This window comes from Gopherus evgoodei, chromosome 4, assembly GCF_007399415.2.
Source record: "Gopherus evgoodei ecotype Sinaloan lineage chromosome 4, rGopEvg1_v1.p, whole genome shotgun sequence".
Classification (NCBI taxonomy): Eukaryota; Metazoa; Chordata; order Testudines; family Testudinidae; genus Gopherus; species Gopherus evgoodei.
The window spans coordinates 143,891,029-143,912,184 of record NC_044325.1 but is presented as its reverse complement, the minus strand read 5'-3'; the positions used below and the strand labels follow the sequence as shown (position 1 = coordinate 143,912,184).

Genomic DNA, 21,156 nt, shown 5'->3' with positions numbered 1-21,156 from the left:
CAGAAACCTCTGGAGATATCAGGTACATTTATACCATATTGTAACACATACAGTTAGGGCTAGATTCTCTCCTGTGCTGGGATCTGCTCATTATAGCGGAGTAAGGATGCAGGTTGTCTGGGAGCCAGTCAAGATCTCAGTGTAAATTACAGCAGCACAGGGGGATTAGGAAGATTGGCATCTAACTCTTATATCTTGCTGGCCTGTCTTCTAGGTACCAAGAACGCTCAGATCAAGCCCTTCTATGTCCCTTCCAGGGGCTGCACTAACATAACTCAAAACCAGCTGGCTATGGTCCTCAAGGAACCGTACACCAACTGAGAATTGGCAGAACACAACCGTGCTCAGCTGCCCATCCTCTCCTGTCCCCAGCACTTCCCCTATGCCAGGGATGGGTGATTACTGGCACAGGAAATGGAGGTGCCTGACTTTTCACGAAGGGGGTTCTCATCTGGCCCAGTTCTGGCTTCTTTATGCCCCTTACACAATGCAAAGGAGCTGGTTCGAGGAAGAAAATCTGACCCAGATTAAACCCTTATCTCTTGCCATCCTGACTTCTAGGTGCCAGGATCCCCTCTGGTTGGACCTTCATGTCTCCCTTCTGAGATCATCAGGGTAACAGGCCACCGGCACTCACTGTCAGTTGAACTCCAGTGGCTGTCTCAGATATGGAGGTGGGTTAAAGCAGAGGGAACAAACAGCTTCACACCCGCTATCAGTAGAATCCTGCATCCACAGAACCGAAAGATCTGGTAGGGATACTGACCTTCCTCATTCCACAGCATCTGGTACAGAAAAACATACCTCACCAGCCAGCAATCTATTGACACAAGCTCCTGTCTCATCTCAGTGAAGGGTAGCTGGGGCGGCAGCAAGTTTAGAGCAAAAAGACCTTGTGTTTGAGACACTTCGAATTACTTCATGCTCACTGCAGCATCTGGGGCCCTGGTTGCTGGTTTCTGTGAGGCTTCTGAGACTTTGAAAAGCCATGGGAGAAATTAATAAAAAATAGCACAACACACAAACAAGGCTGAGTCCTTTGGTTAGTGCCAGATCCTTGTACTTCTATAACCAACCTGTTCTCATGCTGCCTTATTTGTGAACTATTAAAAGTTTTATACATTAACTATTATTTCTATGACAGTACTCCTAAGGACCACAGTGATGGGTCCCTCAAAGAGCTTACGGTCTGAGTATAAGAAGAGACACAAGAAGGTGGAGACAGATAGCGGAACAAAGTAACTACGAGACAAAACTGGTCAGCGTGAAAAGCAGGTGGTTTCAGCAAATCAGCTGCTTAAGCATTCTCCTTACGCAGAGCGGTGAATAAACACATTGCACTTTGCTGAAGACATTAGACAGGGCCTTTGCCATAACAAGGTTCCAACCAAACATAGACAAATACAAAATATGGGACAGTGGTTCACGTGTGAGAGGGTACAAGGGAAAATGTTGGAAAGTTTCATGGAGGGTTTTCAGAAGGGGGGTGCCTGATACATGGAAAGTGGGAGGCTGTTTCAAGAAGAGGAGGCATAAGAGATTGGGAGAAAAAGGAGAAGTGAAGAGCTTAAAACCCCACTCAGATGTTTAGAACATGGGTCCTGATCCAAAGTCCATTAGAGTCAATGGGAGTCTTTCCAGTGACTTTGATGGGCTTTGATTCAGGTCTATTGGGTCTGACTCTCCTCTCAGCAACACCAGTATAAACAAGGGGACATCACTGCCCTGAATTCAGTGGCATTGCCACGATGTGAAACTGGTGTAAACAGGAAGAAAATCAGACCCATAGTCTTTATGTTCAAGAAAATGTTTTGACAAGTTCTCGGTTCCACAGGGTTCCATGACGACACCCGCAGTGCAAGCAGTGTTATTTCCTGACCTCGCCATCTGCCTACTTCAAAGAAAGCCATTGTGGTTTGTCATCAGAGCTGGGAGGAAGCATGAGAGCTTTGTTCAGCTACTAGGAGGGGACGATGGTAGCGATAACACTGAAGCTAGCAAAAGGGGCAGACCCTGCCTCACACCACCTGCTCGGAGAAGCATGAACGCTTCCTATATTACTGTACCACACACTATAAGCAAAAATAGGCTGGGTTTTTTTAAAGTAATACTGACTGGGTTCTCACAACCTATAAAAGGGATATAAATACATATTGGCCAAAGGAAGGGTGTGCCTGTTATCAGATAACAAGGGTGAAAAATTGGGACAGGGTTGGGGGGGTAATAGGCACCTATATAAGACAAAGCCCCAGATATCAGGCCTGTCCCTATAAAATCGGGACATCTGGTCACCCTACCCTATTAATTCCTTCAGTGAAAGCACTGGTTGGAGGTCAGTGCTGCTACATGTCTTTATTTTAATAATGTGTGGCTGAAAGACAGCCCTGGAGACCGGGAACCATGGAAGAGTTCCAAGAAGGACAGCATGAAAATGAGGCTGCCCCCCTCCACAAGCCTCATGTACCTCAGCCCGAAGGACCAGGGGAAAGGGAGAGTTTGCTCTCTGTATCTAGGCTCCTTCCCCAGCTTTACTCATTATTTTTTCCCACCGGATTGTCTCTCTCACTTCCCCTTGGTGCTCCCTTTCCCACACTCTTGCTCACACAGAACATGAAAGCAGGAACATCCAAGGTCAGCCTGAACTCTGGGACTCCAGTAGTTCACCTAGGGTTGAAATAACCTCATGCCATATTGGTTATGCTAAGCATAATTGGCCTGAGTCTACGGGCATGTCTACACTGCAGAGGTAGATATCTAGCTAGCTCCAAAAACAATAGCAGTGAAGTCATGGCAGAACAGGGTGCAGCTTGGGCTAGTCACTCGAATACATATCCAGAGTCCTGGATGGGCTTTCAGAACCCATGCTGCCACCTGTGCTTTTGTGGGTGTTACTGGAGCTAGCTAGATCAAAGCTAGCTCAGGTATGTGTACACATGCTGCAGCTTCCTTTGACTCAGAGTGCCTTTCTGTGCATTAGCTTAACTTTGGGCATGCTGAGGGCACTGGGTTTTTTGGGGGTTTGTTTTTTTTTGTGAAAAACTGATCTTTATTTTCCAGAAATATACAAACTTATTCTTTCATTTCTCCATCTTCTTCTTCTACTCCTCTGATGTACAGGATGTTGTTACATCTTATCAAAACTTCATCAAGGTGTCCTGACAATGCACCATCTATGTATTCTTCTGTGTTTGCAAGCTGCATGTTCATGTAGCCGTCGACAGACACCAGATAGCCCTTGTACTCCACCCCCCACTTCAGCTTCACCATCACCGGCTTCCCCGTCAGCCCATTCAGCAAGGGCTTGGGGTTCAGGGGCAAGCTCACAGTAACGTGGCCTGGCCCAAGGCAGCAGTAAAAACAAAAATTACTTGCAGCACTGTTAGCAGGCAGGTAGAGCATCCACACAGAGTTAGCACAGAGTAGCTAGTGAACACTAGCTAGTGCATAGTAGCTACTCTGGGCTTTTCCCCCATGTAGACAAGCCCAGGGTGTAAAGGAAGGTTTATGCTGCATTGATCACAGGACTGAGGATCAGATGACATACGTTAAGTGGAACAAATGCTGCTGCTTTGGGTTGGTTTTTACTTTGCATCTCCTGTGTTTTTAACCGTATGTCTGAAGCACCCAGAGCTTTGGATGGTGAAGGCGGATGCCCTTTGATGTGGGGCTCACATAAGACAGAAATCTAAAGAAAGAAAGAAAATCATTCAGTCCAGGTGCAACCTCACAACAGGGTTACACCTGGGATGAATTTGGTCCAATATGTTTTGAAGCCTCCTATAAAACTTCCTCTATGGTTTGCATGCCATTTGTAGCGCGAGAAAGGATCTGATAGAGGACCTCAAGCATAGCGAGTTCTTTTTGTTGCTTTCCTCCTCTCTGTTACTGGAAATACGTGCTACAGGAAGCAAGCAGCCATCACTGAGTGTGCTCTAACTCCTGTTTTACAAAGGGAGAAGATGGAGTTCATCAGTATGTTACTTTTCTTGCTACAAGGTAAGAGTTGTATAGATTAAAAAAAAGCGCATCAGGGAGTCCAAATGGAAATAGCAGGTAAGAACAAAGAAGATGTTTGAGCTTTGTTTTTAGACTTGGGGCATCTACAGTTAAACAGTTTACTGGGCCTGTTTGCTTTTATCATAAATTGCAGAGGGTTTTTACCCTCCAAGAATGTCCAATGTGATTTTTAAAACTTTGTACATTTCTTGAGGGGAAAAAATGAAGGGTCTGGCAGGTGGGTAAACCTGAAATGTCAGGAATTGTTTGACGCTGGACCATGAAATTTTTCTATGTCTTTCCAAGAACATTGAATAGCAGGAGATGCTTTAATTCTGCAGAACAAAAGAACATTTTCATTTTAGAGACGTTTATCATGTGAGCCTTGTTTCTAATGCAGAGTGATTTACAAACCTAAGTTAGTAAATTGGGCACACAACGTTAACTTAATGTTAGCTAAGTTGGGATACTAGGCACCTAAAAGCTTTCAAGTGAACTCATGTTTGTAAATTGAATCCAGTATGTTAAAGATATAGGGGTGAAATCCTGAATCCATTGAAGTCAGTGAGAGTTTTGGCATCGACGTCAAAGAAGCCAGGATTTTACCCATAGGTTCAAGTCCAGCCAGCCATGCTTACTCAAGCAAAACTCATACTGCAATCAAGGTTTCTATCTGGAAGCAACTCTCTCCCATACTGCATCAGAGATTGCTAGATTTTGTGGATAATCATACAGCATGTTGTTTTGTGGTTAGCAAGCCATTAGCTTCCTCACTGTAGTAATGCATGGAATTTATCCCGCTATTTTTACCAAGCGAGGCCCAGGAAAATAGATCACTGCAAGGGATTACTGCACAGATAGATGGATGGGAAACCCTGCCCATATCCAGATGCTTTACTTTATTGAACTATTGACTGATTTATAAACTGTGCCCTCCCTTACTTAGCTCAGGACACATGAATAACATACAATAAAAACATGGAGCCTGATCTTACATGAAGCCTGTTGGGACTTTGTGCTCCAGAAAAATCAGTCTTTACTCCCAAAAAGCCAACAGAAAAGGGCATTACCAAACCAGAAAATCTCTGCCCATTCAGATCTACCCTCCCTCAGGCAAACATTAAACTGAAGGACACTGTGTTATATGCTGAAGGTCGACAGACCTGGGCACTGTTACACTAGAGGGGGATTGAATTCCAGAGTTGGGAACCTTCATGTTTAAATACAAGGAGAATTCAAACAAGTGCCCTAGCAGAACTCAGACACTGCAGTGACTGAGTGGAAGGATCAGGACCCTAGCCATTCAGAGACATATAATGTTGATCAAGTGAATTCTGCGAACCGCGGCCACTGAGAGCTGTGGGCGACCATGCCTGCGGATGGTCAATGTAAACAAACTGTTTTGCAGCCCGCCGCAGATTGCCCACCACTCTTGTAGACTCTCTGTCACTGGAGTTTTTTAAGAACAGCCATTAGACAAACACCTGTCAGGAATGGTCTGGTTATTTTGTAGTCCTGCCTTGAGCGCAGGGGACTGGACTAACTGACCTACTGAGGTCCCTTCCAGTCCTACACGTCTATGATTCTATAAAGGGGCCTAAGGCCTAGTCTTCACTCACATTTTACCTTGTGTGAGTTATCACATGGTCAGGACCCACCTTTTTGCCTAGTGAAGACAACGCCTTGGTGTGACGCCCCTTTAGAATAAATACAACTTAGGCCCCGTGACTTCTTTCTCTGTGTCATCAGTTTCAAGTGCAGCAAGACGACGCATTCAAGTGACTGGTGAGGCTGGAGGATCCATCACCATAAAGTGTCCTGTGAAGGGCATTTCCAGTCGAAAATTCTGGTGCAGGGAGCTCGAGACAGGGATCTGTGGCACCATCATCTCCACCTCACCATACATCAGTGAGAATTACAGGAATAGAATCTCCATCACTGAGGAGCCTCAGGAAGGAATATTTCAAATTACAATCACAGGACTGGAAGAGGATGACACTGGGCTGTACACGTGTGGGACAGGATATCTAAATGACAGAGGCAGTGGAAGGACCCTCCAAGTGGAGCTGAATGTTTCTAACGGTACGGGATCACGCCATAGTCACTCTGTACAGTGCAGTATCATGTAGGGGTACCATGTCACTAATGCTGCAGTATCACTCTGACGGAACGGCGTCACTGCTAGTCCAATATCACTCTGTACAGTTTCATTGCAGACACAGTGCCACTGAGGCTATGTGATCACTCTGTACAGTATCATTCCGGTTGTACAGTGTCATTAGTGACGCATCATCACTCTGTGCAGTGCCTCTTACAGTCTAGCTTTAGTAACGAAAATTGGATTGTGACTTTTTAGCATGAGCTCTAGGAACACATCTGGTTCTGTTCCATGCAGGGAATGTTCCACCCAGAACGGGCATGTTGTCTGCTGAACCTCTGAGACGTGACAGACCTATTGTGGTACCAGCAGAGTCTGGCAACAAAGGTGCTGACGCTCAAGGTGAGGTTTGCTGCATCCCTCTCTATAGCCCCAGGGGAGGAGAGGGAAGGGAATTGGCACTAACTGGTCCCCATTTCTCCCTTAGGGTAGGGGAGGTCTCTCAAGTTCACACTAATTAAGTGATGCATGTGGGAATCATATGCCACAGCTGCCTGGGCTGTGCCTGTTTGGTAGCTTTCAGGGCACCTTTTACCAGCACTGGATTCACTAATGTATAATTGTCTCTCTAATCTAGGAATTTATCTGCTTCCCCCTCATCATTGCACTATCAGAGCGCCTCACGATTGTTAATGGGTTTTATCCTCACAGTCTCCCTGCGAGGTGGATGTATCCTCCCTACTTTACAGATGAGGATCTGAGCCCCAAGGTAGTCTAAGTGACTTGCCCACACTCACACAGGAAGTCTGTGGCAGACTAAAATCTCCTGAGCCCATCTGCTGATTTCCCTGAGAGATTTTCTTTCCTCTCTAAAAGAAAATCATCAACAAATCCTAAATAGTGAGGAATTTATTTTTTAATGTTCCCATCAAGATTAAGCCTCTTAGGACTCAACAAGTTGTTTGTAGTTTTTTGTTACTCTCTCTGACTAAATTTATAAACACGTGGCAGTTGCCACTGCTAATATATTCAGAATACCAAGTTCCTGGATCATTGTTAATAGGGCTTTATATCTTCCCTTGTGTGAGTGCACAGGCACGAAGGCCAGACAAAGCTGCGTAACACACATCCCTTCTTCTCGTTCTTTTAGGACTGAGGCTTGTTTCCTCAATTCCTTTCTCTGGGGCTGTTGGCTTGTATTGCCAGAACTAGGACAATATGGACCTGGTTGTGCTGTAACGGTTAATATTCAGTATGAGTCTTGATTTGGCTCTCATTTAGACTGGAGTGTGGAGTGACTGCATTAAAATCAATGGAGTCATATTTGTGGACAAAGGGTGTAAAGGAGAGGCCGTGCAGCCTAATGAATAGGGCACTGGATTGGGGCTCTGGAAACTTGAGGCAGGTCTTCAGCTGGTGCATAATAATTTATGCCAGCTGTGGATCTGCCCCTCTGGTTCTCTTCTCAGCTCTACCACAGGCTTGCTGGGTGACTTTGGACAAGTCACTTCATCTGTGCCTCAACTTCCCCAGCTGTAAAATGGGGATAATAATGACTTATTTTCTAAGATGTTCTCAGCTTTAAAGAATGCATTTTTAATGAGGTAGGTATGTTTATTATTATTATTATTATTATTATTAATTATCCCTCCATATTAACAATGGGGATGGTTGGTTTTTTTAAACAAACAGCCTTCAAAAACATAAAAGATCTTAAAGCTTAAAAGGGGAAAGCTGCTGTCTAAAATTTATCCTGACCACAAACTGACTCTGTTGGCTTGAGTAGTCAGGAGTTTTGTTAAACTTTCTGCAGAATTCCTGTATTTTAGGTGCTCAGATGCACTGGTTCTCCTATGACTTGCCTTAAAATTCTCATAGTGCCTAAGAGCACTGACTTCTGGAGGTCACTGATCGGGATGAATTGCACTCCTAATGTATTCCAGAGCTGCTCATTCATACTCTTAGGAATTGCTCCAATAATCCATGAGAGCTTCTTTGTTCTAGTTTCCCATAATCATTCCACTTCATGGGAAAGTTCTTCAAACCTCGCTATCTTCTCTTCTTGTTTCTTTTGCATGTTTTTTTTTTTGCTGGTATGATCATATCAATTATCTTCGCCTTATTTGTCTTCTTTTCTACAACATCTATGTTCAGCCCGTTTGCCTGCTCTTTTCTGTCTGTGCCAATGGCCTGAGTCCATAAAGTCTTAGCCTCTTCATTCTCTAGAGGGTTTTCAATTTGGTAGTCATAATACTGCACAGGGCATTTAAATCTGTACTTGCCACAGAGGCTCCAACGCAGACACTTGTCAAGGTCATTGTGTCTGTCCATATATTCTCTCCCAGCCAGTCTCCAGCTTATAATATTATTAATTAATGATGAATGATTAATTACTCTTATATGAGAGCAGAACCATGTCCGCCGTGTTCTAGAATCTAGATTTTTTGCAGTAAATGTCTATTTATCATGGATCATCAGTAATATCCTTCAAAGACAGTGACTGGCTCCCATCTTACAATTAGCATCTTTGATCCTCAAGGACAAACAAGACTAAATCCTAACCTCAGTTATGCCCAACTACCGAATACAGTATGAGGAAATGAGAGCAGAATATTGCTCAAGAGCTTTACAGTTTAAAAAACAAAAAGCCCAAGACCAAATTTGGGTCTCACTCATATTGGCATAAATCAGTGATTCTCAAACTTCTGTACTGGTGACCCCTGTCACACAGCAAATCTCTGAGTGCGACCCTCCTTTATGAATTAAAAACACTTTTTTATATATTTAACAACATTATCAATGCTGGAGGCAAAGAGGGGGTTGGGGTGGAAGTTGACAGCTCGTGACCCCCCACATAACCACCTCATGACCCCCTGAGGGATCCTAATCCCCAGTTTGAGAACCCATAGTGAAAATCCACATAACTCCACTGAAGTCAATGGAGTGTCTCCAGATTGATATAGGTGTGAGATCAGCATTTGCCCCTTGCATTCATCCCTAGTTTTGACTATGAAATTTGCTTTATTGAAAAAGATACAGATGTTCAAGAATGGGAAATGTAGCAACAGTTCATTTTAATATGCTTTCCTCCAGGAGTCACACAACCACAGATGATTAATGGAGCATGGGCAAAATATACCTCCTATGCTGTGCCTGGCATCAAATTCCCCCAAAGTATGATAATCACACCTGCAGACATAATTGGCAGCACTGTTACCAATGCAGTGTCTGGAAGTACAACAAAGGGGATTCCAAAGAATTCCAGGACAATCAGCTATGCACATCCCAGGCATACAAAGCGGTGAGTTCCACACTTTCCCTCATCTGTGATTTTCCAGCATGAACTCTCCCCTAGATTATTTCATTTACTCTCAAGCTTACAAATATTACCTGGTCAACCACGCTGTTTGAGGAGTGGATCTGCATGTCAGAACTGGCAGTAAAACCACTTCCCCCTTTGACTCAATATTTTCCAGACTCTTGAGAAGCAATTATGGGAATGATGTCTTTCAAATCCTGATACCAGTTCTCCTGATAATGCTGCTGCTTGTGCCATCTATGATAATTATTAGAAAACAGCTACGAGGGAAGAAAGGTAAGAAAAAGGTCACATACTTCTTATGTGTCTGTGGTACCTGCCACTCTGTGGTAAAAAGAAAGGACAAGACAGTTTCCACAGTTGGAGAATTACAAGTTCTCTTCGAAAAGGATTGATTTCTACTTTGGATAAATTCACATAATTCCTTGCCTCTTGCAGAAAATAATGTTTTTATTTTTCACTATGAAAACTGCAGGTAGCTGCAAAAGCAAAACGGTAACATGGATCAAATTCACAAATACTCGTGAAGATAGCTGATGTTTGTGCCGATATTTTATTCTATTCTATTTTGGTTCTTGTAACATATTCACCACACTTGTACCTATCCCATCAAGGGAAAAATTACCAGTCAGCTGGCTTCATTTCCAGGGGAAAAACCATACAAACCAAACAGCTAGATAGGCAATAAAACAATTTCAGCTGAAACATAAAACCTATGTTGTGAACATCCATATCTGATGACTGAGAGTTACTTGCCATGTCCTGGCCAAATTTTAATTTGACTAATTACTTTCTGCCTATAGTTTCAATTCACAATTTTTCATTTACTTAACCTTCTTCATTTGCTCACCTGAACCGTTGTGTTATGTGGCTGTACACCTGCCTTCCATCTCAGAAGGGGCTGCATTTCAGTGAAGACAGTGTAAGCAACTTGTCATCCATTTTGTAAAGTCTGATGAGCAGAATCTTTGGCGGTAAATTGCTATAGAAGCACCATTATTATAACTGCTCTAGAGTCTGATTGACAGAGGTGCTAACATGGCACGTTTCCACAGGTGGGAGGTGTATACGCTCTCAAAATCCAGCCGTTAGTTTATTTCAGGGCGACTATAACAAATCACGAATGCTAAATGTACTGAGCCTGTAGACCTGCTGACTGCCGTTGGTTTATGGGCATTACAATCTACATGTTTGGATGTTTTGGAGAAGCAGCTTCCAGTGAAACCTATGGAATAAATCTGAGGCTGAGTGCACTCGAACATGGCCACGGGCACGTTCCAATGGAAAATATCTACAGCGTGTTACCCCGCAGGCTTCAGGGAGCTGACAGGAACAGTAAGTTCACCCACAACAATTCAATCCCTAATTCTCCACCTATGGTCTTCCCAATCAACAGCAGATGCTCACTAATGTCAGAGGGCAAGATTCTACTCTCATTTACAATAGTCTAATGTTAGTGTAAACCCACTGAAGTCCCTTGAGTTACTTTGGATTTTTACCAGTGCAACTATTCTATTCTATGCAGGTTCTCATACTGGGCTAACATATCTGAGTGCCTCCCAGTAGTGCATTAAACATCCTGACCAACATATCACCTATTGTTTGTTCTGTCATCCTCTCCCCGGGGTGGGGAAGCCTATGCAGCACAGTGTCTTGTTTTGGTAGGGTTTTAGGTTTGTTTGTTGTTTGTTTTTAAATATACACATTGCTGTGCATTTATGTTAGAGAAAGCAAGGTCAAAGAAACGCACTTTGCACTTGGAGTGAAAAGTGATGAGGTTTGTGATGGCCCTTAGTTCCCAGAGGATTTTGTTCCGCAGTATTGGACCAGTCCCCAAGAAAGTTCCATCTCCCACACAGCCCAGCTTTACCCTTATCGTGCTGAAAGCAGAACTGGCCTCATGTCTAACGTTAATCATGTTACATGCACCACTGACTGAGGACAGTTCCGTAACCATATCCTGAAAGCTCTCAACCCACACGCCCATCAGGCACCCCTGACAATCCCATTCCCTTTTACGTAACACACTCCTCCATTGTGCTAGTAACGCACTTGGCCGCAGTGCAAGATGCTCCCAGGCAGGGCTGGCTTTAAGCCAATTCACCCAATTCCCTGGAATCAGGTCCCGCGCTGAAGAGGTCCCCGCGCCAGCACCTAAGGGGGCCCTGCTCCGGGGGTCTTTGGCAGCATTTTGGCAGTGGGGGGTCCGTCCGGGGGTCTTTGACGGCATTTCAGCAGCGGGGGGTCCTTCGGTGCCGCGGAAAACCCGGAGTGGATCACCTAGCAGCCAAAATGCTGCTGAAGACCCCCGGAGTGGGGCCCCCTTCCAATCGGGCCCCATGGGTCAAAAAGCCGACCCTGCTTCCAGGTTCAGCACGAGCCTTGTGAATCCTGTCTTGCTCCTTTTCTTCCCTGCTTTTTGTTTGCGGGGGGGGGGAGATTTACAAAAATTGCTGAAACAAAGTTGCACAGCTGGACAAATAAGCATCAGTGCAGTGCTAAGAAAAACAAAAATGGCGAGTCTAGTGATACCAATGTGTTTATACAGACTGTAGGAACATCCAGATCCAGCAGTTCTCAAACGGTGGGAGGGGACCCCAAAGTGGGTCATGATCCTGTTTTAATGGGGTCACCAGGGCAGAAGTTAGACTACCTGGGACCCAGGGATGAAGCCAAAGCCAAAGACTGAGCCTCCCCGTCCGAGGCCAAAGCCCAAGCACTTCTGTCATGGTATAATTCCCCACTCTGAACTTTAGCGTCCAAAAGATGGGGTACCAGCATGAATTCCTCTAAGCTCAATTACCGGCTTAGTACTTATACTGCTGCCACCAACCAGGAATTCCAGTGCCTGGTACACTCTGGTCTCCCCAAAACCTTGCCCGGGGACCCCCAAGACCCAGTCCCTCTGGATCTTAACACAAGGAAAGTAAACCCTTTCCCTCACTGTTGCCTCTCCCAGGCTTCCCCTCCCTGGGTTACCCTGGAAGATCACTGTGTGATTCAAACTCCTTGAATCTTAAAACAGAGAGGAAAATTCACCTTCCCCCCTCCTTCTCTCTCCCCCTCCCAGATTCTCCTTGAGAGAGAAAGCAATCCTAACACAGAGAGAAAATAACCTTTCTCCCCACCAGTTCCCTGGTGGATCCAGACCCAGCCCCCTGGGGTCTCACCAGAATAAAAAAAACAATCAGGTTCTTAAACAAGTAAAGCTTTTAATTAAAGACAGAAAAAACAGTAACAATTATCTTTGTAAATTTAAGATGGAATATGTTACAGGGTCTTTCAGCTATAGACACTGGGAATACCCTCCCAGCCTAAGTATACAAGTACAAATGAAATCCTTTCAGCAAAATACAAATTTGAACTCCTTCCAGCCAAATACACATTTGCAAATAAAGAAAACAAACATAAGCCTAACTCGCCTTATCTACCTAGTACTTACTATTCTGGACATATAAGAGACTGTATCAGAGAGATTGGGGAGAAACCTGGTTGCACATCTGGTCCCTCTGAGCCCCCAGAGTGAACAACAACCAAACATTAACAGCACACTCAAAAACTTCCCTCCCTCAAGATTTGAAAGTATCCTGTCCCCTAATTGGTCCTCTGGTCAGGTGACAGCCAGGCTCACTGATCTTGTTAACCCTTTACAGGCAAAAGAGATATGAAGTACTTCTGTTCTATTAACTCTTACTTATCTGTTTATGACAGCTTCAGCACTGGGTGGCGGGGCTCAGGTTACAGGCTCCCCACCCAGGGCCGGCTTTAGGACCTGTGGGGCCCGATTCCACAGTCCAGGTCTTTGGTGGAACTTCGGTGGCAGGGGGTCCACTCCGCATCTTCCGTGGCACTGAAGGACCCCATACCGCCAAAATGCCACCAAAGACCCCGGAGTGGAGCCCCCTGCCGCCTCTGAAATGCCACCGGAGTGGGTTGCCGCTAGGTGAGCCTAAGGCTCAGGGCCCTCTTACCCGCGGGGCTTGATTCCAGGGAATCAGAGGGCTCAGTCAGGCTCAGGCTTCAGTCTCCCCTCTTGAGGTCATGTAGTGATTTTTGTTGTCAGGAGGGGGTCGTGGCGACCCCCTGAGATAGGCTATAAAGGGCTAGATACCATACCCAGCTTACCCAGGCCATGTAACCGTGCAGAGCACAAACAATTCGGACAGTGGATCAGCCTCTGCAACAGATTCAAATCCAAAAAGCCTCTGTGGGGTAATCCTGGGAAATGAAGCCTAGTCTCCCGCATGTTAGGGCAGAGCATTAACCAATAGGCTACTGCAGCCCAGGATGTTGATCTTAAATTAAGGGGGCACATGTATACACTGTTCACTAGCAATACACATGCTAACAAGCACAGACCCAGACTGACTTCTGCTCCTTCTTACATTATCTAATCACTTCCTTAGGCAAAGTTCTATGCAAATGGTCAAGCCTTGCATCAGACTCTGAAGGGCAGCAAACTCAGGCTCTGTTTGATCAGCAGAGGGAATAAATTCCAGGACTCACAACTGAGAATTTCAGATCTGGGGGCTGACAGTAAAACCAGCCCAGCTAATGTCACCTGTCTGGATGATGCACAGGGAGGCAGGCTGTTAGTCAGGCAGGCAAACCATCTTCATAGATCAGTTACAGCAGTTGGAAACACACAAGAAGCCAGTGAAGTCTTTGTAGAGCTGGGCTAATGTGTTCTAAATGGCACACTACTCTGGAACTGGGCAGACTTGATCTGCACCAGCTATGGCTTGTGTGCACAGGCTAGACGTGTGAGCAAGAGACCATCCAGGGCCGGCCCTAGGGAAAACGGCACCCTGGTCAAACTTGTATTTTGGTGCCCCTGACCCCCTACCCATTGCTCCCAGGCCCAACTGCCTCCTCTCACACATTGTTCCAAGCTCCCTTCTGCCGCTTTGCACCCCAGGCCTGCCTCACTCCTTGCTTCTTGACCATGGCATTCCCCTAACCACAGCGTTCACCCATAAGGCCAACACTGAGACCATCAAATACTGAAAACATTCCTGATGTGACCCTACTGTGGCAGCAAGCTGGATGAGACAATCTTGTTGGTGATAGCCCAAACTAAAAACCTTGGGTGTTCATGTTGACTGAAAGAGCTGCTGCAGGGGGTGAAAAGGGAAACAGAGTGAAATGTGTTAACAGTCAGGTTGGACTCTCAACTCAGCCATTATAGCAAGTTGCTGCTTACTACAGGGTTGCTTTGTTCAGCAAGACTTCAGTACTAAGCCTCATACTTGAGCTGAGAGCTATCAAGCAAGGACTATGAGCATGGGGTGCTAGGAAATTCAGTTATTAGATAGCTGAGCTTAGATCACCAAGCCATCTCTCTTGACCGATCCACCCACCACAAGAAAGAAATAAAGTGGACACTGCAGGAGATGTATAAATAGGGGAGCTGTCTATTTTAAGGCCTTTCTCTCCTACCACTCCCTCTCCTCTCAGTAGGAATTTCTCTCTGATATATAATTAGGCTGATAAAATCATCCACAATTACCTGAGCTGTCAGTTCCAGCTGCCTGATGATATCCAGATGTTTTGGCCTTTCATCAAAGCCATCCCTGTGTCTGAAGCTTTTCCAACAAGGTATGCAGCAGTTTCTGCATCGCATCACCCACACTGTTCCTCTAGATGAGAATGACATTTCATCACGCAGCTCAGAAGCTGCAGAGATGTTAGGAACCTGGCAATCCTTTCCACACATAAAAGAGGTTGGAATGAAGGACACTGCAGTCTGCTATCACTGCAGCAGCTATTCCATTCCATCCCATCCAGGGAGATGGAGATTAGAGCTACAGAAGTTGCTGTGCATTATGGGACTTTGCATGGTGAATCAGACAGCAAATTCACAGAGAACAGAGTCCTGGCTTAGTCAAGTGAAACTCCATTGATTCCAGTGATGTTATAGCCACTTATACTGGCTCTGGATTTGGCCCCAGATATCCAATTAACTGGGAGTCAACAAACCATTCACTGGGCTAAATATACAGTTCATCCAATTGACTACGTCCAGCCTCTCGTTAGCTAAAATGTATATTACATTGTTCATACTTTGGGCCCAATCCATCCCTGATATAACTCCACTTAAGTTACACTAGAGGTGAATTTGATCCAACAATGCTAAATTAACAATCAGTTGAAAAAGTTGGGTTAATTTTATTCCCCCTCACCTCTCCCTTTAATTTTCATGTCTTCTCCTGCCTCTGCACTGATTCCAACTGGAAGCAGCAATGGAAAAGCTGAAGTACAGCATGAGATTCTTGTGAGATTTCTAGCCCTGACTTCAGACCCAAAGGGTTTGGCCACTTATCTAACTAGAATCTGCAAATATTTGGGGGGTTCACCCAACAGTACATGCAACTTAAATCCATGCCTATTAACCTCACCTTTTAATACTGATGTCAAGATTACGTCCACCTGCAGCAGACAATTATTAACTCCTGAGGATCCTTCTGAGGGCATGTCTGCTTAATAAAAGGGATAAGCAACACTTTGCATTCATATATCCAGGAAACAGTGCTTTATAAAAGCCAGTTACATAAGGCTCCCCTTTCAGTGTGTGTTATTAGCCCCTTTGTGCAGTTGGAGAAACTGGAGCACAGAGAGGCGAAGTGATTTGCCCAAGATCACACAGAGATCATGGCAGCATTCAGAATAGAATCTAGGGGTGACATTTGGTGCTGTGTCACTAGGAAGCACAGCACAGAACTCCCAGCCAGAAGGGAGTGGGGCTAAAGAAGCTTTTGGCAGGTTTAGTACCTTCCCAGGCTGCTCTGAGGGCTGGAGAGGCCTGTCTAGGTTACAACCTCCTCAGGCTGTCCTATGAGCTACAGCACTGCCCCAAATCTCCCACTGCAACATACCTCTCCGGCCCTCTGCATGTCCCCTACAATAGTGCTTATGACAGGGTCCTCAGAAGGCAGGCTTATGGCTGTGTTTTGCAGTGCTGCCTGTCCTGGAGCAAGCATATGTCTGTCTATGGGTATCAAGGCTTTTAGAACTGCTTTCCATTATACCTAACATGAAGGGGCTGGAGAGACAGGCTCTAATTCCAGATCTTTTGTTCCAAGCGCTAACCACCACATACGTTCCCTCTTGTTGATGTGCTAGGGTTAATCTGTATTTCAGGCCCATGGAGAGGGTTCAAGAGAGGGAGAAACAGAGAGACAAAAACCCTCAAAGGGCTCTTTCTTTCCTTTATTACTGCAAACAATCCATTAGTAATTCCAACTGCACCTTCCCCTCCCCAGTCATCTCTGTGCAACCAGCCCCACAAATCTAAGACCTAACACATCTCATCTCTCGGCAATAACAGAACAGAAGGAAGCCAGGTTTCATGCTTATACCTCCTTCCTCTCTAGGGGATGACTAGTTCCATTATCCTCTTCTAGAGAAAAGTTCACCAGGCATCAATAATAACAAAAAAAGAAATAATTTTGTCATGATATATGGCTTCCCAGTGGAGAGTTCAGTTTACGCAATAAACAGCAACACTAGGAAGTAACTTGCAAGACGTGTGACTTAACTGACTGTTTATTTTTGTCTGACAGGTTTAACCTTTATAATGCTGCCATTTTTCAGGCTGCTAGTCAGAGCAATGTCTGAATGAGTATAATACCTAACCCTTACATAGGGCTTTTCCTCTGTAGATCTCAATGCACTTTACAAAGGAACTTGGTGGGCAAACTGAGGCACAAATCTGTATCTTGGAAATTAGGGATAGCTTGGTTACCTAGTTCTGGCACAGGCTGCATATTGGCTAGCACACGGTATATTTTTAAAGATTTTTTCTAGTCTTGTTTAAATATCCCCAATGACAAGAATGTTACATTTTCTTAGGCTATTCCACTGCCTACTAGATCTCCCAGTGAGGCCATTTTCCCAATACTCAGACTCAATTTCTCTTTTGAAATGGCATCTTCTTCATATAGCCCCTTGGAATGCCCGAAATAGGCATCCATGTGTTTTTAACTATTAAATAACAAAGCTAGAAAATTATAATAAAATAATGACCTCAATTAATATAACTGATCCACAAATATAGGCGTGCTACATTAGCGCCGAAAGACATAGTGGCATGGCTAGATAATGATCAACATAAAGCTTGTGACCATGGATATTTTCAGTGTTAGTTTACAGGAAGGGGTATAATAATCTCTACTCAGCAGGGCAGGCTCTGTATTACACACCCTACTCCTTTATTGTTTTGTCCGAGTCAAGCTGGATACATGTTCAGGTAGTGATGCTATGAGCAGACACAGCAGGAAATGCTTTCATTTGGGAAATGCACAGCCCTTGCATAATGTACAAGACTCAGCATTTTTTTGTTGGCAATAATTGAAAGAAGGTGCCAGTAACTGGATGTTCAACAAGGCTTTTTAGGCATCGATTAACCAGGTGAGAGACCTCCTTTTCAGAAAAATTCTCTTGGGGAGTTGTAATTTGTGTCATCATTTTTTTTTCTTTGCAGGCTTGGCTATTCAGAGGATATTTCCAAGTTTCCAAAACCCTGTAATAGTTACATCATCTTGGCAGGAAGGCAACATGCCTGTGGGTTAGAGCACTGGATTGGGATGCAGGATACTTTTGTTCTATTCCCAGCTCTGTCACTGGTCTACTGGGTGACCTTGGGCAAGTCACCTCCTCTATCAGTACCTCAGTTGCCCCAGCTGTAAAATAGGGCTAATGAATGCCTCGTTTGTAAAGTGCTTTGAGCTCTACTGTATAAACGTTATGATGCTGCTGATTATGTGTTTCCAACCACCAAGGCACACTACTGCCAGGAATCTTTACTGAGAGCCAAGAGTTGCTTCAGATGAACTCATTAGACTGTGTTCCCGCTACAATACAAAGTTGTTCTGGCTCTCTTAGACCACTTTAAAAAACAACAACTAGAGAATAAGCTCAGGCTCCATCAACCCTAAAGGCAGGATTTTCAGAAGCACCCAGGTCACTTAGGTACACCGGTTCCACTGGATGTCAGTGGGATTGTGTGAGGAAGATTTTTCAAAGCCACACACAGCAGTAAGATGTTGTGCTCCCTAACAATGCCTTTTAAAATAGTGTCAGTGGCCATCTCTGCCTGTGGTACTAAGGCCTGTGCTACATTTATACTTTTTATGACATAACTACATTGACGAGAGGTGTGATTTTTTTTTTTTTTGCCAAAATAGTTTTATCTCATAACCCTGCTCAGGGGCAGTGGAAACTGGCAGGGATCCATTCCTGCGTAAACTCACACTCAGAGTGGGGCACAGAGATTAGAGCAGGACCCAGAGGGGCTGGAGCAGCTGCTTTGGGACCCGGGAAGAAGCTGTGGAGCAGAGAGTAGGATTTGGAGGGGGCTGGAGCAGCTGTCGTGGAGACTGGGACTGGGACTGGGACTGGGTTGGGACGAAGGGCATGGGATACAAAGGAGCTGGAGCAGGTACCTTGGCACCTTGGATCAGTCCAGGGAGCAACCCCCGGGATTCTCCTGCCCATCCTGGATCATCTCCTCCCCTGCCCTGCTGAATCTCACTACCTCTCCTCATACCCCCTTCTGTCCATGCAACCCCTTTTGTGGGCAGTTATTTCAGTATAAGGTAACTTTACCAGTATAACCCTTTCCTGTTTATAGGACTCTGCAGTGCAAAAGGCTGAGAATCTATTCCACTCCATCTAGTCATAACGGAGCTGTGTAGGTAGTCACAGTATTTCTCTCTGCCTCATATCACTGCATTACCCTAGACCCATTGCTAGATTTAATGTTTTATAAGAAGACACTTGTCTCATTACCACCTACTGTCTATGATTTTTTCCTAGGTTCTCATGTACCTTGTGACTCATATCACTGCAGAGTTGACTTATAAGAGCTGCTGTGACTGCACATTGGTCACCAGTCACAGCTGAGGAAGGACTTGAGGCACACGCAAAGCCGTAACCAATCAGCACCTGAACCCTACATATCAAAGCATTACTTTGATGCTGAGACCACACTGCTCTGCAGAAGCTGGTCTACATGCTTTCTCTGCACAAAGGTCTAATGCTAAGTTTACAAAGGTACAGTGGATTTGCTGTGGTTGTTTAAAGGTGATTTTTTCTAGTTTGCTCTGCAGTTCTTGGGCTTGTTCTGCAGAGCTTGGTCTGTACAGATGGTTGCCAAAACACGCAGGTTCAGGTAAACAATTATAAGCAGAGGTAAACTTTTCCCCTCAATATTTATTGACTATGGATGATGATTTCTGTTATGCAGAGGGCCAGTGCAGGACCTACACACCACTTAAATCCTCAAATTAGGTTAAGAGACTGGAGTGTTGTCCTGGTTTTGTGCTTTTTGCACACAAATGGATTTCACCCTATGAGCTCATTGGCATTTTGATATAGCGTTAAAGCTCATCTTCATTGTCAGCTTGAACTAGGTGAATATAGTTGGCAATCCAGTGCCCAGAAAAAGAAGAAGGAGAATTGTTTTGCAAAAATTTCTCATGTTTCATCAAATGCATTTTTTGTGCTAAATTTCTGATCAGCTGTGAAACTGGCTGGAAAACAGAGGGTTTGGGTTTTTTTCCCCTTTCCAAATACTTTATACACATTTTTCATTCAAATAAATAAAAATGTTTTGGAGAAATTTTTGGGCGAGTGCTTATTGTTATTGAGACTATGGGCCTGATCCCAATTTAACACTGATGTAAATCCATAGATATTAGTGAAGTTACATTTAATTCCAACGTGTTACCCTTTCTGCTTAACAATCTGTCCCAATTGAGATTCAGTTCCAACACTCCGCTTCCTTCCCCAGGTCTAAAGAAGAACTTGATGTAGCTTGTACCTTCTACCAGCAGAAATTGGTCCAATAGAAGATATTACCTTACTCAGGGTGTCTCACTTTTAATTTATAGCAGTATAAGTGAATTCAGATTCAGACCCTAAACTACTATCAGAGACCTAGAGAGGTCCCTCCGTGTATACCCCTACTAGTGAGGTGGGGTGGGGGAGCTTATACTGCTACAGTCCAGGGAGAAGGTATCATCCCAGACTACTTCACAGTGACCTTCAGCGTGGTTCTGGATCCTGTTCTTTAGTCACCATTCCCTTCCATGACTTTGGATTCCTGGCCAGGACTTACTATGACCCCCATGTGGGTACACTGGACAGAATGGGCTGTGTTTGTCTGGGAGTGAAAGACAACCACAGGCCCATCTGTGTAGCTTCAAGAAGGAATCCTCTTTATATTGCTCATGGCTAAATCCTGTCTATTCTGCAGACCGGAGGACAATACAGACCCTCTCCCCCTTCTCAGATGATGCCCTTCCCCTAACATCTGTAAGAAAGAAATGTCCAACATCTATTTTGAAATGAACTGTTAAACTTTTATTAGCTGCAAAAAAGTAAAGAATTTTGACCATACATCTTAAATACAGTTAGACATTTAAAATATTGCAAGAACAAATATTGTCATTACACCTGATGTCAGTTTCTCAATGACATTATTCACTGTTAGTGGTTTGTACAATATGATCATGACATATTAGTTATATAAGAACAGATACACCTTAAATACATTTTACTATAAATACATCTTAAATAAAACAGATTATTTAAATAGAGCTTATTTAGAATAAATAACATTTGGAACTTGCAAAGCACCTTTCATTAGAGATCTCAAATGAGTGTTATGATGGAAATGTAGTTTTATTTCTAAGACATTTTCCAAGTTAGTGTCTGATAAGCTCTTGTCACTTATACCTGT

The 21,156-nt window shown here is 44.3% G+C and overlaps 2 protein-coding genes across 6 annotated transcripts; one reads left to right on the top strand and one right to left on the bottom strand.

The window, feature by feature from the left end:
• Nucleotides 1-8: 8 nt before the first annotated feature.
• LOC115650958 (small nuclear ribonucleoprotein F-like) lies at nt 9-3,658 on the bottom strand. Its single transcript, XM_030561683.1, has one exon. It carries the CDS (start codon nt 3,397-3,399, stop codon nt 3,070-3,072), a length of 330 nt encoding a protein of 109 aa, XP_030417543.1. The 5' UTR covers nt 3,400-3,658; the 3' UTR covers nt 9-3,069.
• Nucleotides 3,659-3,804: 146 nt separating this feature from the next.
• FCMR (Fc fragment of IgM receptor) lies at nt 3,805-20,688 on the top strand. Of its 5 annotated transcripts, XR_004000265.1 has the most exons (8): nt 3,806-3,996; nt 5,746-6,078; nt 6,392-6,496; nt 9,188-9,395; nt 9,571-9,689; nt 10,623-10,748; nt 17,896-19,104; nt 19,230-20,688. XR_004000265.1 is itself a non-coding variant. In XM_030561675.1 (7 exons), the coding sequence occupies exons 1-7, from the start codon at nt 3,960-3,962 to the stop codon at nt 17,982-17,984; spliced, it is 1,014 nt and encodes a 337-aa protein (XP_030417535.1). In that variant the 5' UTR covers nt 3,805-3,959; the 3' UTR covers nt 17,985-19,223. The 5 variants fall into 5 exon arrangements, 4 of the variants coding, with proteins under 4 accessions (XP_030417535.1, XP_030417534.1, XP_030417537.1 ...); XM_030561675.1 differs by lacking the exon at nt 19,230-20,688 and having other exon boundaries at nt 3,805-3,996; nt 10,626-10,748; nt 17,896-19,223; XM_030561674.1 differs by lacking the exon at nt 19,230-20,688 and having other exon boundaries at nt 17,896-19,223.
• Nucleotides 20,689-21,156: the final 468 nt, after the last annotated feature.

Excerpts from the sequence above, each read along its gene's own strand:
- LOC115650958 (XM_030561683.1), bottom strand. The coding sequence starts at position 3,399 with ATGCTCTACCTGCCTGCTAACAGTGCTGCAAGTAATTTTTGTTTTTAC.
- FCMR (XM_030561674.1), top strand. The coding sequence starts at position 3,960 with ATGGAGTTCATCAGTATGTTACTTTTCTTGCTACAAG. Across the intron at positions 6,497-9,187 it reads CAAAGGTGCTGACGCTCAAG|GAGTCACACAACCACAGATG; the intron begins GTGAGGTTTGCT and ends GCTTTCCTCCAG. Across the intron at positions 9,396-9,570 it reads CATCCCAGGCATACAAAGCG|ACTCTTGAGAAGCAATTATG; the intron begins GTGAGTTCCACA and ends AATATTTTCCAG.